General features: G+C 35.8%; 3 protein-coding genes across 4 annotated transcripts; 1 reads left to right on the plus strand and 2 right to left on the minus strand.

Moving 5' to 3' along the window:
* Positions 1 to 8,286: 8,286 nt before the first annotated feature.
* On the minus strand, positions 8,287 to 15,466 carry LOC6033543 (keratin, type I cytoskeletal 9). Of its 2 annotated transcripts, none has more exons than XM_038266232.1 (4): positions 15,197 to 15,466; positions 11,746 to 11,905; positions 8,576 to 8,771; positions 8,287 to 8,511 (listed from the first exon to the last, which is right to left on the minus strand). In XM_038266232.1, the coding sequence occupies exons 1-4, from the start codon at positions 15,255 to 15,257 to the stop codon at positions 8,371 to 8,373; spliced, it is 558 nt and encodes a 185-aa protein (XP_038122160.1). In that variant the 5' UTR covers positions 15,258 to 15,466; the 3' UTR covers positions 8,287 to 8,370. The 2 variants fall into 2 exon arrangements, with proteins under 2 accessions (XP_038122160.1, XP_001843977.2); XM_001843925.2 differs by having other exon boundaries at positions 15,191 to 15,466.
* A 1,583-nt stretch (positions 15,467 to 17,049) lies between these two features.
* LOC119770155 lies at positions 17,050 to 18,166 on the plus strand. Its single transcript, XM_038264536.1, has 3 exons — positions 17,050 to 17,200; positions 17,308 to 17,428; positions 17,591 to 18,166. Exons 1-3 carry the CDS (start codon positions 17,131 to 17,133, stop codon positions 17,922 to 17,924), a joined length of 525 nt encoding a protein of 174 aa, XP_038120464.1. The 5' UTR covers positions 17,050 to 17,130; the 3' UTR covers positions 17,925 to 18,166.
* Positions 18,167 to 20,924: 2,758 nt separating this feature from the next.
* LOC6033542 lies at positions 20,925 to 22,001 on the minus strand. The gene is made up of 3 exons (XM_001843924.2): positions 21,575 to 22,001; positions 21,334 to 21,505; positions 20,925 to 21,248 (listed from the first exon to the last, which is right to left on the minus strand). Exons 1-3 carry the CDS (start codon positions 21,823 to 21,825, stop codon positions 21,210 to 21,212), a joined length of 462 nt encoding a protein of 153 aa, XP_001843976.2. The 5' UTR covers positions 21,826 to 22,001; the 3' UTR covers positions 20,925 to 21,209.
* Between the last annotated feature and the right edge of the window lie 5,544 nt (positions 22,002 to 27,545).

The raw sequence follows: 27,545 nt of genomic DNA on the forward strand, positions 1-27,545 counted from the left end.
TTCCACCGATAACTGATAATTCTGGCACCGGGAACAGGCGCTTTTATACCGAAAATAGCGAAAGAATTAGTTGGTATTCATGCAGGGTAAATTATTATTGCCTCTTTTGTTTCAGTGGTGTGCGCGCAAACTAATTTCGTATGTAAGGCTATCGATTTTATTAGATTTTAGAATAAATTTAAATTTGACTTACTTGAAAACGTTCACAGCACATGTGAGAGAGTGTGTGCGAGCACGCGGTTGGGCAAACGGCCAAAATGAGGGAGAGAGAATCCTCCCAAGATTGGTCAAATGGCCAGAACGGGAGAAGCAGTAGCAGAAGCGAAGAAGCCGATCGGACGTGACGAACGCACCGGATTTGCGAATTTGCAAAAACCCGAAGAAATGCCGAAGAATTTTAACTGTTTGGAGACAAAGTGCGCAAATGGTTATGGGGGGTTTGGCATAGGGTGGCATTTGGAATAAGCTCAAAATATCCTCATGAAACTTTCAGGAGTTATTGAAAATAATCATTTTAGTGGATTTTATCAACCTTCTGTAATATGAAATTACGAGATTATCCACATGTTTGTAACCCCTTCAGTTGTCCGTCTTTTCGAGTTTGTGGTCTCAATATTCTATGTTTGTAAAAATTCCAAAAGTGCCTTATTGTATCAAAAATACAAAAATAATACAATTAACAATTTGACTAGCTACCGAGGCCGTAAGACTGGACTTCACAGAAAAGTTATTGCGTACAAGGGAGTTATCTTTTGTAACAGTCAAAATTAAAGGCTAAAGTAAACTTTTTAAAACGAGGTTCACCGATTTGGGCTGAACTCGGAACAACGTTTATTTGGCCAAAAACTAGATTTGTTTTCTCCGATTACCACTAGTACCTACGTTTAAGATGTTTGATGGAGTTTTTTTTTTGTACTAATTAGAAAATTTAGTTTTTTTGTCCTATAAGCTATTGTCTTTCATTTGTTTATAGGACTTTTAAAAAAAACTCTAGATTTGTAGTTTTTTTTCTGAATTACTAATTAATTAAGTTTAGGCTTATTCAAAATAAATATGTGTAGGAATAAATTTGATTAGATAAAATTATATCGGAGAAAATCTTTTTCCCAAGAATAAAGTAAACCGGGGTGACATTGATAAGATTTAAATTTATTTTTGGAATATTTTCCAACTGTTGAGGTTTTTCTCAAGGTTATTATTTTTAAACATTTACTTGGGTAAGCCACACAAGGTCCATAAACTATTTTTGATAAAAGTTTTTTCAATAGTGCTTAAAAAATGGTTGCGTTGAAAATTCGTATTTTGAATTCCGGGATGACTTTTTCTAGTTTTTCTTGTTAAAATCAGATTTAAGGTGTTCAAATTTGCCATCGCATTGCTTCAAAGAAAAAAAATCAATGTTTATATTTAGTTAACTAAGTTTATCAGCTTTTTAACAAAATATGTACATATAAATAAATTTGAGGTAAAATTAGGAGGTCATTTTGAGCAACTTTTGTTCTACGAAAAACTTTACTTTTCTTGTTTTATGTTTTTCTTGTTTCATTTTTAGTATTTTAATTTGCATTTATCTTGTTTAGTTTATGTTTGTTTTTGGTAGTATTTGGCCTACTCTACCACCTAATATAATTACATTTCGCCTATCTAATTTTTTCGTGTTTTTACAGTCACTTTTTCAATTTTTTGCATGTTTTCACATTTTCTGCTATATAATCGCCCCATCATCATTTAAATTGCAAAAAAATGCGTAGAGGCATAGTCTGGGACACTACAAAAATTACTGCATACTTCTTTTTACTGAAAATATAGGAAATGTTAGTGAAAAACACAGCCAAAGTTGACCTTTGAAAAAATTACATTTTTAAAAACATTGGCAAAGTCACATAAAACAAGTTAAACAAGTTAAAATTTTCAAAAAAATTAAGAGTTCTTCTTTCCAATGCTTTTTAAAGATAAAAATCGGTTGGAAAATTCTTTTTTGGCGATTTTTTAGATCGAAGCCCGTCTAAAGGCGGGGTTAGGTTGTAGAGGGTTAAACTGAATTCGAAGGACGAATCAAAAGTTTTCAAATTTTATATGGAATTTGTTCTGCTGAAAATGCCTATAAATTTGAAGATTTTTTTGAATTATTATTTTCAAACTTATTTCCCCTTTTCCTAGTGGAAAATTGTCCGTAGAATCCGAAAATTCATTCCGTTTTCGATACGAAATCATGTTTATTGAGAAAACCATGACACTTTGAGCATATTAAAATAACGGTATCCAACAACATTTTCTTATTTGTAGATAACTAACTATTTAAACTTTCTAAAATTTTATGGAAACTTTTTCTTGAAGTACTTTGAACACTTCTCTACCATGATCAGTATGATTCCAGAGCATTCTGTACGTATTAAATTTGTAATCTTCATTTTGCTATCAAAGTCACCCCGTTTTACGGTACATAAAATTCTCCTCAAACAATCATCTTAAGTCTAGAAAAATTTCAGAAAGAACAAAGTTAATACATTGGATTGCATTTAAGAAATTTAATTTTGGTTTTTTAGGAATATGCCAAAATAGGTGTTTGAGGGTTAACACGAAAAAAAATTTAAGGTTTGTCTCCCTCTCCTTTTCAATATCGAATTCAATACCAATATCAACAGATCAGGGTTTTCCATAATAGAATCGCTATTTAAAAAACTGGTACAATCGATAAGAAAATAATTAAATAATATTTTTAAGTCTAGAGATTTTTTTCAAAATAACCTATGAGTCATGGGTTTCGTATGCAGATAGGACCTTTTGAAAATTTAATCTAGAAATCGTCTCATTTTCCACTTTTTTTTCCTTTTTTTCAAACTTTCTCATTTGAGAGGCAAAAACTTTAAATTAAATTGACCTCAATTAAATTTACCAATTGAAAATTTGGTGACATTGAATGACTCATCAACCCTAAAACCCTCATCCGATCGCGTGGTTCAAAGTCGGCAAATTTCAACCATGTCACCAATATCAATGAGATCCGATCGAACGAATCTTCGCCCAGGAAAAAAAAGTGTCTCGATCGATCACTTGACAGTTTGGTCTCGTCCAGCACAAAAATCGATATTATATAAAAGTCCATTCTGGATGGCTTTTTTCTTCGCGCCAATTTCCATATGCAACTCAACAGCACACGTTCCTGCCAATCGACTCTTCTCCCGGGAAACGTTCAGCATTGAACATGTGTTGTCCACCTGTTCCAAGTTGTGCAACCGCTGCTGGCTTAATTTTGTGTGTAAAAAGCGGATCCTTTTCAAGGTGTCCATCAAACGTCTGGAGACCGGGAACGTGACCAGAGCTGGCCACGCCATTAAAAAGGGCGATACGGGATTTGTGCTGGACATTTCGGCGCCTTTTTTGCGAGCCACCATCAGTTGCTACCCAGAACCGGCGTGCGTTGCTAACGGATGTGTCCGCAAATCGCACCTTCGGAAACCTAAATCTTGGCAGCGCTATTGTATGGTAATTCTTGGCCAGTAGCTGGCAATTTTATAATGATCATAATGTTCTACGTGGCACGCATAGATTATGTCGGTTGGTTTGGTCCTGATCTACAGATGGTGTTTGCGTCATTAATGCAGTCTGCCTAGGGATTCTGAAGGCGTTTCAGCCATTAACCTAAATCCTTTTCCATCTAAGCTGCATTTTTTTTTTCGAGAACCTAATTTCAAAGAAGCTATGCAAATTGAAAAAAAACATATCAGGCTAAAAAAATGCAAAAAATATATAAACAAAATTTTATTCTAGTAATTGTAAATTCCACCTCTGTAATCTTCTTATTTGCCATAGGACAATCATTTATTCATAATGAATCATCATTCAGCAACGATCACAAACGAATCGGGTAAAGATAGTCGAAATCAAACACACATTTACTTCACAAAATGCTAAAAAACGCGAGCAATTTTTATTTATGACATCCAATATATCTCTTTCCATCAATGACTCATGGGTTTCCTAGAATTCTGTGGTGTTGCCACAACGTCTAGTGAGCAGCACCTCGTGAGAACCTATCAGTCGCGTTGCATCTTTATTGTTCTAGTGACTTCAATGACGCAGGTTCGCGCCCAGTCAATCACGATCAAGGATCGTATGCGTAGATTTCTGCGAATGCGCTGTAGAATATCTATTGCCATATTTGTTATCCCTTTAGACGAAAGGCTCCGGCAGTTGAAGAATTCAAATTACGGTGAATTCACTCCCGAGCCCACGTGCTAGAGAAAATGTTAATCGCATCAAGCTTGATTGATTGTTTGCCAAGCATAAATCATGCTGGCTAGTACGTGACTAGCAGCAACGCCAGCAGCAGTGAGAACCAACGGTGGTCATTCCATCTGACAAAAAAGAGTTTTGGCACGCTTCAAGGTGATTAACACGCATGATCGTAATGGTTCTTCATCATCCGGGTACTATTTTTGGTACTTTTAGGGAATTAGAGTTTGTACTTGGTGCGTCAACTGTCACCTGGCCGTATCTGCCCAAGCAATCAACTCCGATTTTAATTCACACCACGCATCATTTCGGGTACTCCAGTTCGAAAACATCCGTGAAGGAGACAAAAGTCGTCTAGAATAGATATTTTGGGTGAGATTTGGACGTTTTCAGACACCACAAACTACAAAGCCTACAGTAAGTTGTAACTACTACGGTGGCGAACGAGTATTGAATATTGATCGATTACTTGGGAGCCGGAAGCCAAACTTACCGAAAAGTGGTTGTGGTAAGTCGTAAATAAATTCAAGTGACAACCTTAAATGTTAACAGTGCGAACACGTGTTTGTAAAGATTTATTTCAATTGTTTGTTCTTTCTTTTTCTTTGAAGGCATTTTTTCAAAGAGAATGTTTGATCTTAGCAGATCAACCCTTAATTGAATTATCTTAAACACAATGCATTTGTTTTTATCTGATTTAACATTATTTAAAGGTTTATGCAGGTTAGAATACTGTGGCAATTTACTTTATTATGTTTGTTTATCTATGTTGGTCATTTCAGTTATTATTATTCATATTTTAGCAAATACATTAATTACTAGCTCGCTTACAAATGCAATGGAATCATTCTCAAAAAACCAAGCGCCTTCATTGAAACTCCATTCCTAGAACAAATCCATGGAGGCGCCTGGTTTCTTAGAATGATTCCATAATATTAAACCGGAAATTTGACCTATTTTAGGTGCCCCTAAAATGTCCTCATGTCAAATTATATCGATTGAAATGAATTCAAGGAGCCAAATTGTAACATATATTTTGGTGAACCAACGCAATTTTTCCAGTAATTAGAATTGAAAAAGTGCCATAACAATAAAATAATGGTGAATTTAAATATTTTAGAGGTAAAATTTACAATTTTTTTAGACAAAAAATATGTGCCCATTACGAGATGTGTTGTTAAAATGATTTTTTTTTTACTGTGTAGTTTTCCCTAACTAATAGAGTATGCAACCAGGCATTCTCGTAGTTGCCATTTCACCATGTAAGAAAATAAGGAGTTTTAAGGAACAATTACATAAATTATGTAACAATGTTCAGCGTGGATGAATAGCCTCGGTGTCTTCGGAAAAGTTGTTCTCTAATCTAATCTAACACAAACGCCAGCCAGTCCGATGAAAGCTTGCTGGAATGTTTTGTGATTAGATTTCGCCCCAAACACTTTTTTGTCATCCGAGAACACCCGAAAATGTATTGCAAAAATTAAAACGGCCAGCCCCTAACAGAGAGGATTTTGAGAACGAATCACATTTCACAGAATCTACAGGGGAGGACGGATGCGTGGACATTACGTACCAAACGCTCCTATTTACAGTTTGATATGTGTTTTGCAGGATGTATTTAGTGTAAAATATTGTATTCGGAAAAGTTGTTCTCCGCAACAAGAACTTTATGCTCTTAAGGTCAAAGAATCAAAAAAACGTAAGATACAGTCATCCCACATATTCGAAACACTCACGAATTCGGAATCGTCGAACAGCTTGGCCAGCTTTCCCGACGATCAACGCAGTATGCAACCAGGCTGGTAATTTGTCAATAGCGTGCCAAATGCTTTTTTTGTCGCCCCTCCTACTATTTTTAGGACCTTTATTTGGACATTATCTTGCTATTTTATTAGTAAAAGTTGTTCTTTTTAAACAAAAAGCTGTATTTCAAGACTATTTTATGTATAGTGGCAAAACGTTGCCTTCAAATTACCTGTTTCATAATTGTGAGATGTTATTGCGCCTTCCACAATTGTGGAACACTTGAATTTAACTGATATTTTCACTAAAAAACTTATCAGACCATTCATAAATATGATGAGAAGCGTGAGTTTCATTGGTTCTAGGATTGGTTTCAGTGTGCGAAATCATTATTTTATTATAAAAGTTGTACTCCTGGAGAGATACAAAGTTTGTTTACATCCGTAAGAAAAAGGGGTCCAAATTTGTGGATTTCAAGGGCCATGTTTTTCTTTAAAAAAATGATATGAAACGTAGAGAATATCAGTCGGTCGATACATCAATCGAAAGATCACAAGAAAAGCTTCCACATGAAGGTAATAGCAAATAATTATGTTTTATTATCGATTTTCCATTGTTTGTTAAACAATTGCCGATCTGTAAATATGTAAATATGTTCCAAATATGTGGGATGACTGTAACTCAAAAATGTCAGAAACCAAAATGCACCGTTTTTATAGGTTATCCCGATTTACCTCAAATCCGGAGCGCCAGCCTGTTTTCGCCAGCCATCGAACGCGAAATTTGGGACGAGAGGATGATATCCTGAAAAATTTACTCGTTTTGTTGCTTCCTTAATAATTATACAGCAATTGGGTACTAAAGTCCTATGTCAATTTATATGTACAACGGTAAAAAACACGATTAAAAGCCATTTCTGATCACTTTTTTTCATTTTAATGCAATTTTTTTTTTCGACAATACAATTTTTTTTCGATGAATCAACTATGGTCCCCTTGGAACGAGCTTTTCTGTCAATAAGGACCGCGAGGTTAATTTTTCAAAATTGATTTAAAAATCCATTTTAAACTCTTTGTGGTCGTACAAAGGGTCATTGTACTCAGAAAAATAAGCTTTATCGCTGTAAACAATAACATCAGCAATTTAAGCTTCATTTTAGGACCCAATTCTATATTGAGGTTTTGCAGCGCGACTGTGTTTCAAATGTAGGTGACGCCAAAATGAGGTTACTTGACAAAAATCGTATTCCTTTCTGCTGGATTGAAGAACAAAATCGCTTATTTCTCATGATTCCCTGCATCAATTTTAATGAAACTGGTTGCAAAAGACGAGAAAAAATTTTTGCTTTAAAATAAAGAACATCAACTTTTGGGCGCGCAAAAATTTGTGACCTTTTTCTTTAAAAAAAACATGTTTAAAACACGAAAAAAAGAGTTTCCCTGTATATATCAAGGAAATAAACAGTTGCATAGTTGATAAAAAATGTGTTAACGTATATTCAACAATTTTATTGATTTTTGACAGATTTTCTTGCCAAATAGTCCAAATTATTATCTTTTTCTAAATTTACAGTTTTCTCATAGAAAAATCAAACAAATGTTGGAAAGTTATACACCAAATTGTTGGAAATAATTTTTCTCATCCGAATCCGGCATAAGTTTTATAAAAATGTTGATTATGAAGGAAAACATATTAAACTCATATTTTTGAAATGGCCCAAAATTTGTCAGGAAGTTTCTTGGCCAATGTTAAAAACAAAAAAAAATAGATTTTTTTAGAAATTGCATTTAAAACTTAAAAATTAAGGAAAAATCCTAACATTTCTTGATCTAAAACGATCGCAATAAAAATAAAAAACCTTATTCGTTTAAAATGTACAGGTAATCTTAAATATTTAAGTAATTGCTATTTTACTGAAAAAAAACGCACATTTATATCAAAAAAGATTTATCTTGGAATTCTGTTAAATTTCTAAATAAATGAACCCTAAATTTGTCAGAACAACCCTTATGTCCTAATAAATATATACTTTAACTTTAATTATTTTCTTCTTTTAGCTTGAGAAACGAAAGGGGACCGAGTTTTCCTAAAATATCCAAGTTCTAGACAATCACTTGCAAATTCACACTCTGTCATCGTTCGTAAAGTTGGACTCCTCAGCCTGCATACAAAATCACTCTTCTCGCACGGTCAGAGTTTTGCGTAAGCTCACTTATTAACCCATTTCAAGACCGAATCCGGATCAGTCGGGGATCGAGGGGACACTTTCGGAGTGTTCTAATTTAGGAAACGAGCTCAGCACCGTCATTTCGTGTTTTAAAATAGATTTAGATTTAATTTAGTCTGGTTTCAATTTGTTCATTTTTATGGCCCGTTTCGAGACGCGTTCGTTTATCCTGAGAAGCTGATCGAGTTTCCTTGTGACACGCTTGGTTTGCCGTCAGCTACCGAGAATCCACCAGAGTACGAGAGGCTGACGTCGCGATTTCCGGGCAACTTGTAGGACTGACTGCCGGACTGGCTGGCCGATCCCTGAAAGATATTTTGAAGAATAAAGTTTGTTTTATTTAACTCAACTCTATGTTATTGAACCTACCGAGAATCCACCCGGCCCAGCCTGGAATCCCTGCGAAGCAGCGTTGGCCGCCGAGGCTCCGAAGCCGCCACCCGGTCCCTGGTTGTAGAACGACTGAGCGCCGGCGTTAGCAGCGCTGGCGCCAAAACCTTGCGGGCCAAACTGCTGGTTGAAGGCGTTGGCATTCGCCTGGGAACTGGCCGCTCCGAATCCACCACTGGAAAAGAAACAAAAAACGAATCGAAATCACAGATTGGCATCAGTGGTGCTTGATTTTTACGACCATGCGCGGTGGAGCGATTTTTTTTTTCGCGAGAATTACCCTGCACCCGAAACTCAATGGGCGATTTACCACAAATTAGAAGTTTGATGTCTCAATTTGAATGATCTGGCCAGCCGGAATGTTTCGGCGAGTCCGGACACGTTCGTTCAATCATGGTAATGAGATTGGTTAAAAGTAAGATCCCTCGATTGATGGGAATGCACAGCAAGTTCCTTTAAAAAAAGCTCAAATTGTTGAAAAAAATACTTTGAAAATCATCGAAAGTATAGCTATTTGAATCGATCAATGGACTACCCCCCAGAAAGGAGACGATCGCCATAAAATGCTGGGTTCTGCTAGAATGTGGACAAATTCGGTTCTTTTTTTCGTTTCAAGGTCAAAATGATCGTAAAAGATGTCTCGGAGTCCACTTCTCTGATATAGATCTAATTTGTGACTCAACAGGAGCTTGCATGCAATTTGAATGCATTTGAGTAATGTTGTCTAAAAAAACTAATTGACCTGATATTTGAAAAAAAAATAGGCTCACATTCTACAGACGTATTTTGTGCTAATTCCTGAATTGTTGAGAAATATTCATGAGAACCACTCCAAAATTTTTAAAATTCTCGTGAACAAACATCATCATTTGAAAACAGATTAGCTCGAAATAAGTAAAAAAAAAGTTGGTCTTTGAAAACAGATAAATTTGAATTTTCTTATATTAACATAATCCTCACATAAAAAAATCATCAATTTTGCAGAACTATCATTTTTTCCTTTGAGCTTTCTTTCTAATACAAGTTATCAATCTAAAAAACAGGAAATCGTTAATTTATCGACATTGACAATAAACTACAAATTTCAGCATGCAAAAAATACTCAAACTCAAACATTTTCGACATCAATTTTGACTTAAGGGTCAAAAGTTGCAGCCATTTTAAAACGCAAATGTCTCGAAAAGGTGTAAGTCAAATTTTAAGCGCCAGGTTGCATTTGAAAGAGGAGATCTCAGTAGTGTTTTTCTTTAAACTCGAGATATCTTCATTTGAAAAAGTCTTATTTTTTTGATAATTTTACATGGAAACCCAAAATATGACCAAAATTCATTTTTTTTTTACACTTAGGCTGTAAAGGCAGATTCAGATTAAGCGGGCAAAATTACATGGAAAAACATATATTTGTACAATTTCCGAATTTCGTTAGGGTGGTCCCATATGGTTTTCCCTTGAAGACTTTTTCAAATGAAGATATCTCGAGTTTAAAGAAAAACACCCCTGAGATTTTTTCAGCGTTTGTAGTGTTGGATCTCCTAATTCAAATGCAACCTGGCGCATAAAATTTGGCTTGCGCCTTTTCGAGATATTTGGGTTTTAAATTTGCAAAATGGCTGTAACTTTTGACCCTTAAGGGTGCACAGCAGTGAAGGAAGTTGTTGTCTTCTTATAAAAAAAAAATCCAATCTTACGGACCCAATCCGGTAACAACGGGATTTTAAAATTAGTCAAATTTTGTTGTAAATTATTTTGTGGACTGTACTTTAGGGGATGAAAAAAAAAACTATTTCGATAGTACCCGTAGTTTAGAAGATACTTAAATGTTTGTAAAAAAAATCTAGGTGCAAAAACTCTGGTTGATGTGCACCGGTGCACTGTTAAGTCCAAATTGACTTACCAAAAAATAAAAAAATGTTTGTTAAAGAACGAGGGGATAGTCCTCACGAAAAGAAACGTGAGGAAAGTGCTATTTTGCGAGAGTAGAGTCCTCTCGCGTGTTCATTCGTTCATTGGAACAGTTCATCCTATTGAGTGGCTTATATGGACAAATGAACGCCACTTAGTCACCGAACCATGGTGGCCCATACGGTAAAGGCACGATTCAATATGCCGAAGGTCTTGGGTTCGAGTCTCGGTACCGGTACTTTTTTTTTTTTGATAGATGAACATTTTTTTGAAGATGAGCCCATGAGTAAAGTACTCTCGGTAATTTCGGGATTTATTCCCTCCGTCTGCACACAGTACCATTTTACTACCGAATCGTGCTCTTTATCCTCTCGTATGCCGATGCCCAGTTCTGAGTGTAGAGCTCGAGAAGTGCCCCGAATATCACTTTTCTTTCTCTAAAATTTAACCCTGAAATGCCACGTTCAAAAAACGGATTTTTGAAGGTTTGCTCAGATGCTTTCTATAAATTTGGTCATAGAAGGCGTAGATTACGAGATAAAATTTTGGTGTCTTCGACAAAATTGCTTGGATAGGCAAGCCCAACAACTTATTAGAAAACAAAAAAAAACCCAAAAATATTCCTGAAAAGTTAGATTTTCAAAATAACCCTAATTTTCAACCAAATCAAAAGTTGCCCTTTTTCATTTGCAACAACTCTTCAGAAGACACCAAAGCTCCAAAACTTCACAATTTTTCGGAAAATCCATTTTCCACTTAATTTTGCGATCTGGATCATTGTGCATTGGAAGCACCGCAAGGGTTGTCACCACCTAATGACCGGGACTGGATAAGCTGTATCAGCCTCTAAGTCTGACACAAACTATAATTTCGCTGCCGGTCAGCGGGTGTTGGATTGGATCACCACACCACTCACACGTTAAGAATAATTTAATTTTATTATTTTTATTCAAGCCAGAACAAATCGCAGGAACTAAAAGTCGAATTAACAATGCAATGTTAAAAAAATGATAATTTTGCATTATTCAAAAATGAAGCACTTTCATTTGAATCCAATTTCTGGAGGAAAAAAATTTTTTTAGCTAATGTTTGTATCAAAAGTTCACAATCTGGCCGAGACGAAATTTCTATGACCCAAAAGAATAGAGCTTGACAACCGAAAACCTTAAATTGGTCGGAAAATGTCTTCTTACTTTTTTTTAGAACTCTTATGATAAGTATATGAGGGATAACTAATCTCTACTTACCCAAACTGTCGCTTAGTTCGCAGCACGCTGGGCATCAGCAGTTCCACAACGCTTCGTACGTGTCGCCGGGCAGCTGGATTGTTTTTCCGCACATTCAGCGACGACTCCACCTTAATCTCCTCGAACGTAGCCACATCCGATTTGCCCTTCTGTGCTGCATCTGCAATGTTCAGATAATTGCATGTAATAAAACCATATAAAAACACAAAAAATATATAAACAATTAAGGCGAAACCATCCGCCCATGTAGAGCCGTTTACGACCCCGGCTATGCAAATTGATAAAGCTCAACCAGACACAAAGTTCCACCAATTTTGGACGTGGGATGCTAATTTAGCAACAACGACCAGAGCAGGTCGTTTATTCTTTCTGCCGCCAACCAGTTTCGCACCCATGATGGGCGTCACAATCGCAGACTCTTGAACCTTCGCGCCGCCGAAGACTTCGTATGTTGATGGCAGCATGGTGCTGATCAAAACACCATCGCGAGCGGTAATGTAATCAAACTGCGCATGGGAAATCCCTGCTGCGCGGAGCGATGGAACCGGTTCCAGGGTGACACTGAATGATACGAGACGGACAAAGAAAGTTGCGAAACCGGTTGTCGTTTTCAATTCGGTGCTCTAAATTTCTATTTTCTGGAGCAAGAAACCGTTTTTGGCAATGGTTTCTGGGAATTGTTTCTTGAAGATGGTAATCTGAATTCATTTTGTTTTGGGTTACAGATGAAACAATGCTTTGGTCATCGATTTTATTAAATGACCACCATTTCGAATCCAGAACCCACATAATTCTATTTTTTACAATTTGTCAAATATGATTTTCTCGGCTTTGGCTGAATAAATTTTGTCCGGATGTGATCTACTCGGTCCAGTTTCGGGTCCCACAGCTTGGTATTGAAAATCGTTAAGTTTCATTTAGTTGTTTAAAAATTATGATTAAAAAACTATTTAGATGCCTAGAAAAAGGGTGATTTTTAACATAACCTCAAATGGACGGATCTGATTGCCACGAAATAGCCGTGTAGAGGGTTGCCGTTTTCCTCAAAGGCGATGTCTTGACAAAAGTCTGCATGTTTTTGAAATAGGTTCTTTTTATTTCAGACGAAATTACTATATTGATGAAAAGAAGGCACCAACCAGGACTAGGTTTTTTTTTAATTTTGCGTCATTAGTTGCTCTGATATCCAAAATTTATATAAAGATTGAAAACTCTTTATTAGAATAATAACACATTAATAAAGCGTAATACGATGTATTCAATGTTTGTATTACAATTTTACAAGTTTTTCAATGAAAATTAAAAAAAAATCATTAATTATTTCCTGATTTTTTTTTGTAAAATTTTGAAAGGTTTCATTTCGAAAAACTTTTTCTGATAACTTTTCTAACTGGATTAAATAAAATTGAAAACAGATAATCTGACATTTAGAACCATAAAATATCACCCTAAAAGTGATTACTAAATATTTGAAACCTGTAAAAAAAACTCTGCAAATATTATTCACAAAATGTTTTGCTAAGGAATCTAATGTTTTCAGATTGATAAAAATGCCCGAATGAAGCAGAGAAATGTCCAAATTCGTAAAATTATCCTAAATATATGTATTTGATTCCCTTTCAGTCGATATCACCTTTATCGAGTTTCTAACTAATAAAACAATATTCTCGATGCATTTTGCGATGTTTATTTACATCTAAGAATATACAACTTTGTTTCTGACAGTAAAATAACTAGAATTGTTTTTCAAACGATTTGTGATCATTTTTAAGTGTTTTTAGGCCAATTCGAAGGTAAATTTGAAGTTGACAAATGATTCATTAAGAATTTAATGTACGTAAAGCTTTTGTTTCCTGCTGGTATCTCCTAGAGTCCATAATGTCAATACTGTTGTATTAAAAGGGCAATAAGTTCACTTTTTTGAATAGATTTTAAGTACAGATTTGATTAAAATAACTTGTAATTTCAATTAACTAGTTAAGTTACAAGTAGAGGGTGACGATTCTCGAGATTTTCAATTTCCCGGGAATCGAGAGTTGAATTTGGCCATTTCCCGGGAATTCCCGGGACTCGGGAGTTTTTTTTACTATGCCAAAATGGTTTAACAATTTAAAAAGAAAAGTATTAAATTCGTTATTTATTCGTTAAATTAAGTATCCTCATAATTTTGAGGAACTATATAGTATACTATAATTGTTTTAAAATGTTTACGAATCATAATTCGCAATGAGTGACTTTTCAAATGTTTCACAAACTTGTTCCATGAACTTCTTATTATTCAATTTTTGTGAAGTAAAAACATAGCTAATATATAATTTACCAGTATCGAGATTTTTGCAACATGATAAATAACGACTCAAAACAACAATTTAAATTTTTTTTCATCCTTTTTAAGGTCAACTGTAAATTTTAATTGAAGATATATTTACAGTTATCAGGAAAACCGGAGTATTCACAATAGGAGAACCTTAACTTTACAAAGATTAACGCTCCAGAGTTTAATATTGAGGTTGACGTGAAACATAAAATGACATCGCTTGGACATCAAAAAAAGAAATTACCTTGAAAATTAACTTAGGTACTTAGAATAAAAAAAAATAGGATTGCTATGCTCGAGAGAATATATGGAATTTGAACTTATCTTGAAAAAGCTTTTACCTCTTAGAAATAATAAATAAAAATAATATTTCTAGAGTTTTTTTCACAACGCCCTATAAGCACTCTGGATTTATAAAAAGAAAACATTAAATTTCATTTCTAGGGTGTAACTGCAGAGTATATTTTAAGGTAAATTTTGGGGTCCACATTTTTTTGGCTTCTCTCGATTATAGTTATTGGAATTTTTGACAAGTTAAAATTAAAAAAAATGTGAATAGGAAGATTAGAGAAGCATAGGTTTATTTGAATTTGAACATCGAATATTAGACATCCAGTGATCCAAACAATTTTGAATTTTTCAAATAATTCTTGATTAGTTTATATAATTTTGCTTCAATATTTATAAGTTTAAAATTTCCCGGGAGTCTCGACCGAATTTCCCGGAAATCGAGAGGTCCAAAAATGCTCGATTTCCCGGGAAATTTTTCCCGGGAATTCCCGCTCGTCACCTTCTAGTTACAAGTGTTCTACTGAATCGTAAAAAATCACTGATCTACTTATGACTTTCAACTCTGCATTAAGAAGGGGAAGAGTGACATAAATCGATGCCTCTGTGCTCTATTATGCTAACTACATAGAAATCCCAGCAAGTTTGGAACAAGAGAGCACAGAGGAATCAAAATATTGAAAAACATTTGCCACAACAAAAAAAATATCCATAATTTATTTTTTCTTTAAAATACAATTTTTTATCTATTCATAACTTTATCTTTATAACTTATTTACAGTTTGGAGCAATTTCAAATAAAATTGTTATTTTTAACACAACCATAAGTTCTGAACGTACCTTTACCTTCACTATGAGCACAAGCCGACACCACCAGCAGTGCAATAACACCAATGAATAGTTTCATGTTGCCAAAAGAATATTTATTTTCCCAATATAACACCAACAACACACCGAACTTTAAACCCACTATGATCACGTTCCGTTCGCTGTCACAGCCAAAACCAAACTAAAATCCAATATTTCGACGCTTATCGTCTTATGTCCTCTTCCGCTAAAACTCGTATTCCTGGTTCTGTCCGGTTAATTAGCCGTGTTTGTCTTTATAATCTTCGCAGCATCCACAGCTGAAGGCGTCAGGCTCACAGCGAAAAAAATATCATCAAAAAAAGACGTCATTTTGAATTGAAACCAAACCTGTTTTTTAGTCTTAAATAACAAATTTTTAATCAATTGAATAGTTCTTAAACATTTTATAACTGTGCCATAGCCAGTATCAGCCAAGGTAACTCCCAAGAAAACACAACAAATGCGAAGAAGTTAAAAGTATAATATACACTGTATGTTAATCAGGAATCCCTCGCGAAGAGTCTGGCGAGGTTGATTTTGTCGACGAAACTTGCAAAAGTTGTAGGTACGACGGAATCATCGAGCAACTCAGAGTTCATCAAGATGAACTGAAACGATGACCTTCCCGTACATATGGTGTAGACAGAGGGATGGAAATATGTTTTGTCGTGTTTTTGCTGATATGGTGCGCTATAAACACTACAGAAGTCATGATCCGTTGTTGAAAAATCCCCGCGGTCGAGCAGAAGTTCATGATTGTTACAAGCCAGAAAAATACCTTGAGCTGAGCCGGTTTTTTTGGTTGGGTTTTGTGTCTCACATTTGATTAGTAATAGGGCAAATACAAATTTTGTACACAGCAAGTTGATAATTGGGTCCAAAACTTAAGTTTAGATTGCTGATATTATTGTTCACAACGATAAAGTTTATTTTTCTGAGTACAATGATTATTTGTACGACCACAAAGAATTTAAACTGGATTTAAATCAATTTAAAAAAAAAACTAACCTCGCGGTCCTTAATGACAGAAAAGGTCTTACTTGACAGCTTGTTCCAAGGGGACCATAGTTGACCCATCGTAAAAAATGTTGTCGTGTCAATTTATTCTTTTTTGCATTAAAATGAAAAAAAGTGATCAGAAATGGTTTTTAATCTTGTTTTTTACTGTTGTAAATAAAAATTGACACTGGGCTTTAGGACCCTATTGAAGTTAAAATTTCTGGACGAGCTCGAAAACTTCCCGCATTAATTGCAATACACTCAACCCCCGGTGGTTGGTCACTTTTTCGTTTGACACTTTTTTAGTTTGTACCCTGTTGGTTGGTCAAAGTCAAACTAAAAAGTGACGAACTGTCACTTTTTACACGTCGCTCACGCACACTATCAAAACAAACGTTTGGTAGTGTGTATGAACTCCGTGTAAAAGGGGTGTCAAACTAAAAAGTAACCCCGTTCGTTTAACAACAGTTGGTGTCAAACCATCGGGGTTTGAGTGTAGCTCCAACACGGTAAGTCGTAGAAATCGACACAGATCAAATTTATCTTAAAATTTGTCATTCTAATTTTTTTTAACCTTGTTTCAAGTTGATTGTTAGTAACAGTTAAATAATTTGGAGTATTTAAATATCATGTTTATTTGATTGAGTTTTATCATTTTAAACTCATATCTAAATACTGCAATTTGTGTTTAAAAAATCAACAGATTCTTTAATTTGATCTCATATTTTTAAAATACTCTATGCCAATCTATGCCAATCACTCGATTATTGGCCAACTTACAAACGTTGAGAAAAACAAACAGAACTTCATATTGTTCAAACGCCACTTACCTGACCTGTTCGTAATTACCCGCGGTCAGTTCGCAAATATCAGTACAGTACGAAACGTTCACCTGCTCGGCGACTCACCTGCTCCGACCTGGCGTCATCACGATGGGAAAGTGTTCCCGGATTTGGGTTGTCTGCTTCGTATTTTATACGGTTCTTCCTACGAAATTCACCGGTAAGGGTTCAACCGCCTGGCCACTAAAGTACAGCCCATTTTACCTAATCCACGCACTGTTTCCATTCAAATGTCGTGTACTCAATTCGACCATCGTCATCGAGCAGCCGCCGAAGAACCCGCTCCTCAATGGACGACGCCGTTGGACGTGACTTGGCCCCGGCCAGACCAGGCCGTTGCGAATTTTATTCTACGGCGATCCTCGGCCCGGCAGAAGCGTCAATTTGGGTAGGTTTACGACCAATTCGAGCGATATAATGTGTGCATAAATGATCAGATCCGGGTTTTACGAGCCACGGCCGTTCGCGCGTTCAAGTCACTGAACTGAATTTCGGCGCGGTAGCAGCTCATAAAACCTAACCCTAAAACTCATGGCATGACCCATTTCAGGGGGTTCGACTTTAGCAGTGCCAACGCCAACGCAAACGCCTTCAGCCAAGGGTTTGGACCGGACGGGTTCGGCGCGAGTGCGGCCAATGCCCAGGCCCAGTCGTTCCAGAGTGGAGGACCGTTGGGTTCGTTTGGGGCATCGGCTGCGAATGCGGCATCGCAAGGGTTCAACGTTGGGCCAGGGGGCTTGAGTGGATCGGCATCGTTTGGTGGGAGTCAGACGTACAACTTTCCTGGGGATCGGGATCTGTCGATTTCGTACTCGAACGGGTTTGCTGTTGGAGAGGACGGAATGCCGACGTATTCTGGAGGACATGCGTTGAGTTGGAGCTGAGTATTATGATTGTGTTTTATGATTTTGTATAACTAAATAAAAAAATAATCAATCATTATTTCATATAACAGCAATTCATAAACATTAAAGCAAATTTATGCGCAAGTTAAAACACCCACCGTCTCCATGAAAACCGAACATGTTTTTTTCGTTTAATTTGTATGTTGAAAGCAATCTAAATAAAGCCAATAATTTAAATTTGCTTGTCAAGACATTGGATGTAATGAGGAATAAGATTAAGATTATGGACAATATTTAATTAATTATTAATATCTTCTCACATGATGGACACTGCCTACTGAGTTTTTGATGAATGCATAGAATAATTTCCATTAATTTCGTCAAAACTTGATCAAATTTTAATGTTTCAATGAAAAAAATTATCATCATGAAAAATATCTGAGTAGGCAGTGTTCGTCATGTTAAAGAGAGTTAAATCATTTTTTTTTAAGTCACTACCTATTTATTTAAAACATAACTAAAAATGGAAAATATTTTTCAGATTACTTTTTTTCCAGCTACTTTCTTGAATTCCCCTCATCAATCCTTACATACATTGTCCAAGTCCCCGAGCAAACTGCGGATAATCGGCTCCTCTACTAACATTAGACCCTAAAGATCCTCTCACGGTGCTCAAAATACCGTTATCATGAAAAAAAATGCAATCCGAGATTTTGGTGTCTATCGATTCCTTACACATAACATAACGCACCTTTGAGCAAAAACTGAAAACATTCGCTTGTAGTTTTCGAGATGCAGCCCTTTTAAGATGTTACACCCGATTTTCAATAAGAAAACCAAAACAATCTATACAATTTCAGCACTAAGAATATGCATTTCGAGATAATGATGAATTTTGCTTCATATGACTGTCAAGTATCTCTGGGCAATGTTTCAAAAGGTTTGCTGATGTAGTTCTCGAGATACAGTCATTTTAAAATGCTATTTCCGATTTTTGCTAAGAAAATCTATAAAATCAATACAATTTCAGCACTTTAAAGAATATGCATTTCGACTTTTCGAGATAATGATGAATTTTGCTTGTTATGAATGTCAACGATCTCTGGTCCAAGTTTCAGAAGGTTAGCTTAAGTAGTTTTGGAGATACAGCCGTATTAAGAAACTATTTCCGACTTTTTCATGCCGATTATATAAATTTTCTTAGAAAAAGTTGGAAACTTTTCAGTTTCAGCAAACCTTCTGAAACTTGGCCCAGAGATCCTTAACAGTCATATGAAGCAAAATCCATCATTATCTCGAAATGCAGTTCTTTAAACTGCTGAAACTGTATTGATTTTGAAGATGTTCTCATATAAAGTCGGAAATAGCATTTTAAAATGGATGTATCTCGAGAACTACATCAGCAAACCTTCTGAAACTTTGCCCAGAGATACTTGACAGTCAAATGAAGCAAAATTCATCATTATCTCGAAATGTATATTCTTTGAAATGCTGAAATTGCATAGGCAAGGGTCCTGATTGTTCAAAATTAACCACTCCATTCGCGAGCACAAATAGCAGGCGACGCGATACTGCCCTGATGAATTCCTACTGTTTGTCACTTTCTCACCATTCGCTCCCGAACACTCTCGCTTCTACTCTCCTTCTCTCTCTGATCGGCTCAGTCTCCGAACGGCTCAGGCAGGCCGAACGTCACCGATCACTCTGAATTGAAAACATTTTTTCTCTGATGCGCTGCGTTATAATCATTCATTTGGGTTGCCTAAAATCAATGTTATCAATTAAATTGTGCATTTATTTTGATTTCATAACATTATAGAAACCATTCAAAGAAACTTCCACCAAGAAAAAATCAAATTGATGGCAAACTGAGGGCTTGAAGACAAAAAGACTGCCGCGCTGGCATTTTGTGAGAATGGCTCTTCGCTGAGCATGGTAGTGTATGAGTGTCGTCGAGCGACGGAGTAGGCAAAAATGTTCACGATGTATTTGTTCGCTGAGTGAACAGTTCGGGCCACTCGCTGGCTGCTTGCGAGTATCATTCGCTCATGAATGCTAGCGGGTTAGAATAGGCGACGACTGGATAGGCGATGAGTGAGTGGTTTCTGTTCATTGAACCGAAAATCAGGACCCTTGTGCATAGGTTGTTTTGGTTTTCTTATTGAAAATCGGATGTAACATCTTAAAAGAGCTTGCTCAGAGGTGCGTTATGGTGTAAGGAATCGATAGACACCAACATCTCGGATTGCATATTTTTTTCACAATAACGTTATTTTGAGCACCGTGCCTCTGTTGTTGCTATTGGCTATAAAAAAAGTTATTACGAAAGCCGAATCGTTCCTAAGCAGGTCCTAGCACCGAAAAGGACATGATAGATAAAAATAATTTAATTTAAAAAATTACACCAATTCAATCAAAATTTCCGAACTCCAATTACATATTTTGACTTAAAGTTAACTTCCGCTTTCGACGGTAGGCGTGATCAAACATTTCTAGTGACAAGAAACGCTAACCGGGATCGAACCCAAGCTAACTGGGGTGAGGGGCAACCACGCTTACTACTTCACCACCAACCCAGGTATTGTTTTGTGGTGGTGAGACATTTTGGATTTATAATCTTGTAGGACGATTAACTTCTAAGCAAGTGTCAGTCCAACAAAACTCTAATCATTGATTCATCAAACGCCTCCTCCAAAAACAAGTCGATTGATTTAGATCACATTTGATGAATTGCTACGTAAAATCGTAGGTATAGTGACTCCTTCCCTAAACAACGACACGAACAGACGACGCGCAAAAGGTGCGAAGGTAGAAACAAAACCTACGACGACGTGGTGCATTTGATTAGTCTGGACTCTAGACACTCGAGCTCTAAGCTTTAAACTGTACCGCGAATGAGCGAAAACTCGATCGGCATACTAATCTCCTTTACGTAAACTGGCCTTAACCCTTCACTGAGCGATACTCAACACTTTGTTTAAAACATTTCAATATTTTTTTTAATGCAAAATATATGGCAAAAAAATAATAATAAAGAAATTTTAGATTGTAAAAAAAATGTTATTTACTTTTATTGTACAACAGTTTGAATTGATTAGGCTTACGACTCAACACCACATAAAACGAACTCAAAATCACTGAACAAAAAAAAATTAAAAAAAACCAGCTTTTTTAAAACAGGTCAACAACTTCCTACAAATCAAATAAGCACAACAAACAAAAAGCACCGCCAATTTCACATGAAAGTCACACAAGTCGATTTGCATTCGCGCGAATGATACGTCCGGACCACATGGACTTTGGATGGTCCCACAGGTGGCGGCCTCAATGGAGCATATTTCCACGGGACGGCTTCGTCGTCACCTGGTGGGAAAGGGAAGATTGATTTATGAATTTTCGGTATTTCTTTCGCACTTTGATTAAGTGTTTTTTTTTTGTCAATTCGTACCGTTTTCTGCTTGTGGAAAGCGCGCTGCTCAGCTTTTGCGGCTCCGTTGTTGAAGCCTTTGTCGAAGAACGACCGCAAAAAGTCCTGCTGGTCTTGGGAATGTTTGTGGTGTCCCACGACCGGACTCAGCGCGTTCGACTTTAGCGGCACTCCGTCCAGCTCGGTTCCATGGCTGTACCAGAGATGAAAACAAGAGCTCAATTACATAACACCGCCCGATCGGACTTTACACCCTTAGGACCTGATTTCACGCCGAGTTCGCACGATGCCTTTCTCTCGCCCGGCCAAGATTCGCTGCTGGCGCAGAGAGGCCGCAGCTGGTTTACCCTTTACGTAAAAAGACGTCTCAACGACGACCTCCTCAAAGGCGGTTCCATCGAGGGGCGTACTCCCAGATGCCTTGGGCAGGCTCTGCTGCTGCTGGCCTAGAACCGCCGTCGTCAGCACCACTCCGAGAACCGCGAACACCGTGAGAAGCGAAGAATGCCTCATTATCGCGCGGGAAAGTTCAAAGGCCACACAAAAAAAAAGCTACAAATAGCACGACTTTAAGTACACACCCCGACTAAGCTAGTTAGCCGTTCGCGTTCAACTGACTTAAAATCAAATGAATGTGCATATTAATCCAGCCAGTTCGGGCGCTCTCTGCGCCGTACAAACACTCGTCGGGTACTGCATAGCTGCTCTCGACGCAACCCTCAGCGAAGAAAGTCTCTCGGGGTAGGGGTAGGTAGCCTTTTTCCCAGTTATGACTGTGAGTTGATGATGATCTTGCAGCTCTATTGCACTAAGGCCATTGCTGGATGATGTTGCGGATTTCGGCGAAAGAATGCAGTTGATTGTCAACTCTCAATCTTCGCGGAATTGATCGTAATGAATTACACATTGTAACACAAATGTGTGCTGCTGTACGTAAAGGAGAATTGAGAGACTTCATCCTTTGCCTGTTCGCTCCACATTTTGTGCTATTTGCCAAAAAATGTGCGCAATTGACTGAAACGCACTAGAGTTATCCCGCAAATTACTAAATGAGATTTTTCGATATGTTTAAGACATTTAGAACGCGCAAAAACAATATCTTTAATAAATTTGTGATGTAAGTAAATATCATCACTTTTTTGTGAAATAAGATTCTAGTTTCGGATTCAGCGGCCAAAATTACTACTGTCAACTCTCTCGTTGTCGATAATCGGATTACACCGACCAAAAAAATGTCTGTGCAGGCTTAACTCGAGGGGAAGCATGAAATTTGAGGTGCCCAGAAACACGTGCATTTTGAATTTTAAAAAATAGACAGGGCCGAATGGTTTTTCATCAAAGTTTTTATAGAGAATTGGTGCTGTTCAGTCGCTTCAAATAGCATGCTTCGATTGTTCCTTTCTTAATTTGATACCTCCTGCTCTCGACGGTCCCTTCAATATGGATAACGAGAGAGTCCATTGTATATGAAACCATATCCTGGCCTTCAACACATTTCCTTGCAACGTCGTGTAATTAGTAGGCCTTGCTTATGAATTCTGAGAAATGTTGGCAGTTTTTCTCACCTAAACTCTGAAAAAAATGTATGTTCTTGTATGCATTGCACAGTGGTCCAGATCGCAAAATTAAGTGCAAAATTGATTTTCCGAAAAATTGTGAAGTTTTGGTGTCTTGAGAAGAGTTGTTGCAAATGGAAAGGGGAAACTTTTTGTTTGGTTCAACATTGTTGTTCACGATTATTGTGATTTTGAAAATCTAACATTTAAGGGATATTTTTGGGTTTTTTTTTGTCTTCTAAAAAGTTGTTGGGCTCGCACATCCAAGCAACTTTGTCGAAGACACCAAAATTTTATCTCACAATCTACGCCTTCTACGACCAAATTTAGAGAAAGCATCTGAACAAACCAAATAAAAATCAGTTTTTTGAACGTAGAAATTAAGGGTTAAGTTTTAGAGAAAAGTGGTGTTGGAGGCACTTTTAGAGCTCTGAAAAACAAACATTTTTATTTTTTGACAAGTGAATTTGGTCAAAATATACAGCCATTTTAAGGTAAAAAAGATGCAAATTTAAAACTAAAAAATCTCAAAAAGGCGCAGGCCAAATTTTAAGCGCCAGGTTGCATTCGAATGAGGAGATCTAGCACTATAAACGTTGAAAAAATCCCAGGGGTATTTTTCTTAAAAACTCGAGATATCTTCATTTGAAAATGTCAAATTTTCTTGAGAAACCCATATGGGACCACCCTAATGAAATTCGAAAATTGTTCAATAATATTTTTTCCATGTAATTTTGCCCACAGGATCTGAATTTGCCCATTGAATTGAGTTAAAATGTCAAAAAATCGATTTTGGGCATATTTTGGGTTTCTATCTAAAATTATCATAAAATACAAATTTTGGTGTCTTCGACAAAGTTGCTTGGATTACAACAACAACTTTCTAGAAGACAAAAAAATTCCCAAAAATATTCTTGAAAAGTTAGATTTTCAAAATCACCCTAACCATAAACCACTCTAATTTTGAACCAAACCAAAAGTTGCCCCTTTCCATAAACCGGCTCCGTGGCTTAATGGTTACGGCTTCTGTCTCCGAAGCAGAAGGTCCAGGGATCAAATCCCGGTCGGTTCCTTTGAAATTTGGAATCAGGAATTTGAATATGAATAAAAACTAAAATAATTCAGGTGGGATCACGCCTTTGAATTGGTGGTCTGGAACGCTAAGCAGTCGGCCTTCAGAAGGTTTACAATTGATCCGTAGTGTTGCAACATGTTATCATATCATATTAAATACGCGCTGGTCCCTGATTTGCCTGACGGGATTGGAAGTCTAAATATAGATCGAGTTTCCTTCAGATGCTTGCTTCTATGTTTAGGCGGGGCCGAACAATGCCCAACGACCTCGGAATTGGACCGCAAGGAGCTCTGTCATTCTGAAATGGGTCGTTGGAAGCAGCGCGAGGGCTATCACCACCTAATACCCGGGACTGGATAAGTTGTATCAGCATTCGGCATATACACAGTCTGATACAAATTATACTTTCCCATAATTTCGCTACCGGTTAGCGGGTATTGGATTGGACCACACACACACACAAACCAAAAGTTGCCCCTTTCCATTTGCAGCAACTCTTCTGAAGACACACATTTTTTCGGAAAATCCATTTTCCACTTAATTTTGCGATCTGGACCACTGTGCATTGGTTTTACTGAGAAAATGGGCTCCTTTAAATTAAATGAGCATTTCTAAAGAAAATTGTAAAAAATGCACCTGATGCCCCACCTGAGTGAAGCCAATAACTTAAATGTTGGCCAAATGTTGATAGTGCAACTTGTTCATTGGACAAAACCCTCACATTTAATGGCAAAATGAGCCTTATCAAATCTTTTTATCTATTGATTTCAATCGATTTTCGCAAAAAAATACATAAAGTTACTTTTTTTTCAGCGAGAAAGTAAATTATTATTTGCCAAGCTTAATCATGATTAGCAAATAGTTAGTCTGATACAGTCCAGAATCGATTATCCGAAGTTTCGATTGTCCGAAATTCGATTGCCCGAAAATTTGTATGGGACTTCAAATAATCGAATATTAACCAAAACATTTTTTTTTCTTATTTTTATTTTCTTACTTTCATTATCGAATCAAATCGAAAAAAAATCTTCATTCGATCAACCGAAGTAATATTTTATTATACGGCTTCGGATAATCGAATCTAGAGTATGATTTTTGTGGAATTATTAGTTCAATTGAGTTGTTTTTTATTTGTGCCAGGTACAATAACAATCCCACAATTGAGCAATTCTCTACGAAATCGGTCTTTTTTCTTCAATTTTATTTTTTGTATTTTTTAATCCGGCTGAAACTTTTTTGGTGCCTTCGGTATGCCCAAAGAAGCCATTTTGCATCATTAGTTTGTCCATAAAATTTTCCATACAAATTTGGCAGCTGTCCATACAAAAATGATGTATGAAAATTCAAAAATCTGTTTCTTTTGAAGGATTTTTTTGATCGATTTGGTGTCTTCGGCAAAGTTGTAGGTATGGATACGGACTGGAAAAAATGATACACGGTAAAAAAAAATTTGGTGATTTTTTTATTTAACTTTTTATCACTAAAACTTGATTTGCAAAAAAATACTATTTTTAATTTTTTTTTTTTGATATGTTTTAGAGGACATAAAATGCCAACTTTTCAGAAATTTCCAGGTTGTGCAAAAAATCATTGAGCGAGTTATGAATTTTTGAATGAATACTGATTTTTTCAAAAAATCGAAATATTGGTCGCAAAAATTTTTCAACTTCATTTTTCGATGTAAAACCAAATTTGCAATCAAAAAGTACCTTAATGAAATTTTGATAAAGTGCACCGTTTTCATGTTAAATCCATTTTTAGGTGACTTTTTTGAAAATAGTCGCAGTTTTTCATTTTTAAAAATTAGTGCACATGTTTGCCCACTTTTGAAAAAAATATTTTTGAAAAGCTGAGAAAATTCTCTATATTTTGCTTCTTCAGACTTTGTTGATACGACTTTTAGTTGCTGAGATATTGCAATGCAAAGGTTTAAAAACAGGAAAATTTATGTTTTCTAAGTCTAACCCAAACAGCCCACCATTTTTCAATGTCGATATCTCAGCAACTAATGGTTCGATTTTCAATGTAAATATATGAAACATTTGTAAAATTTTCCGATCTTTTCGAAAACAATATTTTTAAAATTTTCAGATCAAGACTAACATTTTAAAAGGGCGTAATATTGAATGTTTAGCCCTTTTGAAATGTTAGTCTTGATTTGAAAATTTTGAAAATATTGTTTTCGAAAAGATCGGAAAATTTTACAAATGTTTCATATATTAACATTGAAAATCGGACCATTAGTTGCTGAGATATCGACATTGAAAAATGGTGGGCTATTTGGGTTAGACTTAGAAAACATCAATTTTCCTGTTTTTAAACCATTGCATTGCAATATCTCAGCAACTAAAAGTCGTATCAACAAAGTCTGAAGAAGCAAAATATAGAGAATTTTCTCAGCTTTTCAAAAATATTTTTTTCAAAAGTGGGCAAACATGTGCACTAATTTTTAAAAATGAAAAACTGCGACTATTTTCAAAAAAGTCACCTAAAAATGGATTTAACATGAAAACGGTGCACTCTATCAAAATTTCACTAAAGTACTTTTTGATTGCAAATTTGATTTTACATCGAAAAATGAAGTTGAAAAATTTTTGCGACCAATATTTCGATTTTTTGAAAAAAACAGTATTCATTCAAAAATTCATAACTCGCTCAATGATTTTTTGCACAACCTGGAAATTTCTGAAAAGTTGGCATTTTACGTCCTCTAAAACATATCAAAAAATAAAAAAAAATAAAAATAGTTTTTTTTTGCAAATCAAGTTTTAGTGATAAAAAGTTAAATAAAAAAATCACCAAATTTTTTTTACCGTGTATCATTTTTTCCAGTGTAGTCCGTATCCATACCTACAACTTTGCCGAAGACACCTAATCGATCAAATAATTCCTTCAAAAGATACAGATTTTTGAATTTTCATACATCATTTTTGTATGGACAGCTGCCAAATTTGTATGGAAAATTATATGGACAAACTAATGATGCAAAATGGCTTCTTTGGGCATACCGAAAAAGTTTCAGCCGGATTGAAAAATACAAAAAAAATCGAATGACCGAAATCCTAGAGAACTGCTCAATTATAAAACACATAATTTACAGACAGTGCACTGTCCCTGATTTGATTCACTTTTGAGTTTTTTAACCAGCTTGGTTAAAAATTGTGTGCTCTTAAAAAAAAAACAAAAATATCCAGTACTACTAGTAGTACTACTAGTTCTAGAAATCTGTTTATTTTAAAATCTAGAGTGTTTTTTTTTACTTTTCCCTTTAGGTCTTATAAACTATTGTATTTTATATGTTTATAAGACCACATTTTTTCGGAAGACAATGAAAATCCGACGAATATTTTTCGAGACCCCATATAAAAAAATTAAAACTCAAGGGTATTTTTTTTATGTAAAAAAAATTGAAGTGGAACGAGGTAAAAACGGTGCAGTGTATACCAAATTTATTAAGGTTCATTTAGATTGCAAATTTATTAAAATTAAATAAATCGAATTGACAGAATTTAAGATATTTTTCAAATAATATTTTTTTCTCAATTATATCAAAATTATGAATAATCAATCATTTTTTTGATTGATTGATTAATTTTTTATTC

This window comes from Culex quinquefasciatus, chromosome 3, assembly GCF_015732765.1.
Source record: "Culex quinquefasciatus strain JHB chromosome 3, VPISU_Cqui_1.0_pri_paternal, whole genome shotgun sequence".
NCBI lineage: Eukaryota > Metazoa > Arthropoda > Insecta > Diptera > Culicidae > Culex > Culex quinquefasciatus.

Bases quoted from the DNA above. Each gene is read 5' to 3' on its own strand.
- LOC119770155 (XM_038264536.1), top strand. From the start codon at position 17,131: ATGGGAAAGTGTTCCCGGATTTGGGTTGTCTGCTTCGTATTTTATACG. The intron at 17,201-17,307 runs GTAAGGGTTCAA...GTCATCGAGCAG, and splicing joins TCTTCCTACGAAATTCACCG to CCGCCGAAGAACCCGCTCCT. The intron at 17,429-17,590 runs GTAGGTTTACGA...GACCCATTTCAG, and splicing joins CGGCAGAAGCGTCAATTTGG to GGGGTTCGACTTTAGCAGTG.
- LOC6033543 (XM_001843925.2), bottom strand. From the start codon at position 15,257: ATGAAACTATTCATTGGTGTTATTGCACTGCTGGTGGTGTCGGCTTGT. The intron at 8,772-11,745 runs GTAAGTAGAGAT...TTTCTTTTCCAG, and splicing joins CGAACTAAGCGACAGTTTGG to TGGTGGATTCGGAGCGGCCA. The intron at 8,512-8,575 runs GTAGGTTCAATA...AATATCTTTCAG, and splicing joins CTGGGCCGGGTGGATTCTCG to GGATCGGCCAGCCAGTCCGG.
- LOC6033542 (XM_001843924.2), bottom strand. From the start codon at position 21,825: ATGAGGCATTCTTCGCTTCTCACGGTGTTCGCGGTTCTCGGAGTGGTG. The intron at 21,506-21,574 runs GTCCTAAGGGTG...TCTCTGGTACAG, and splicing joins CGAACTCGGCGTGAAATCAG to CCATGGAACCGAGCTGGACG. The intron at 21,249-21,333 runs GTACGAATTGAC...CTTTCCCACCAG, and splicing joins CTTTCCACAAGCAGAAAACG to GTGACGACGAAGCCGTCCCG.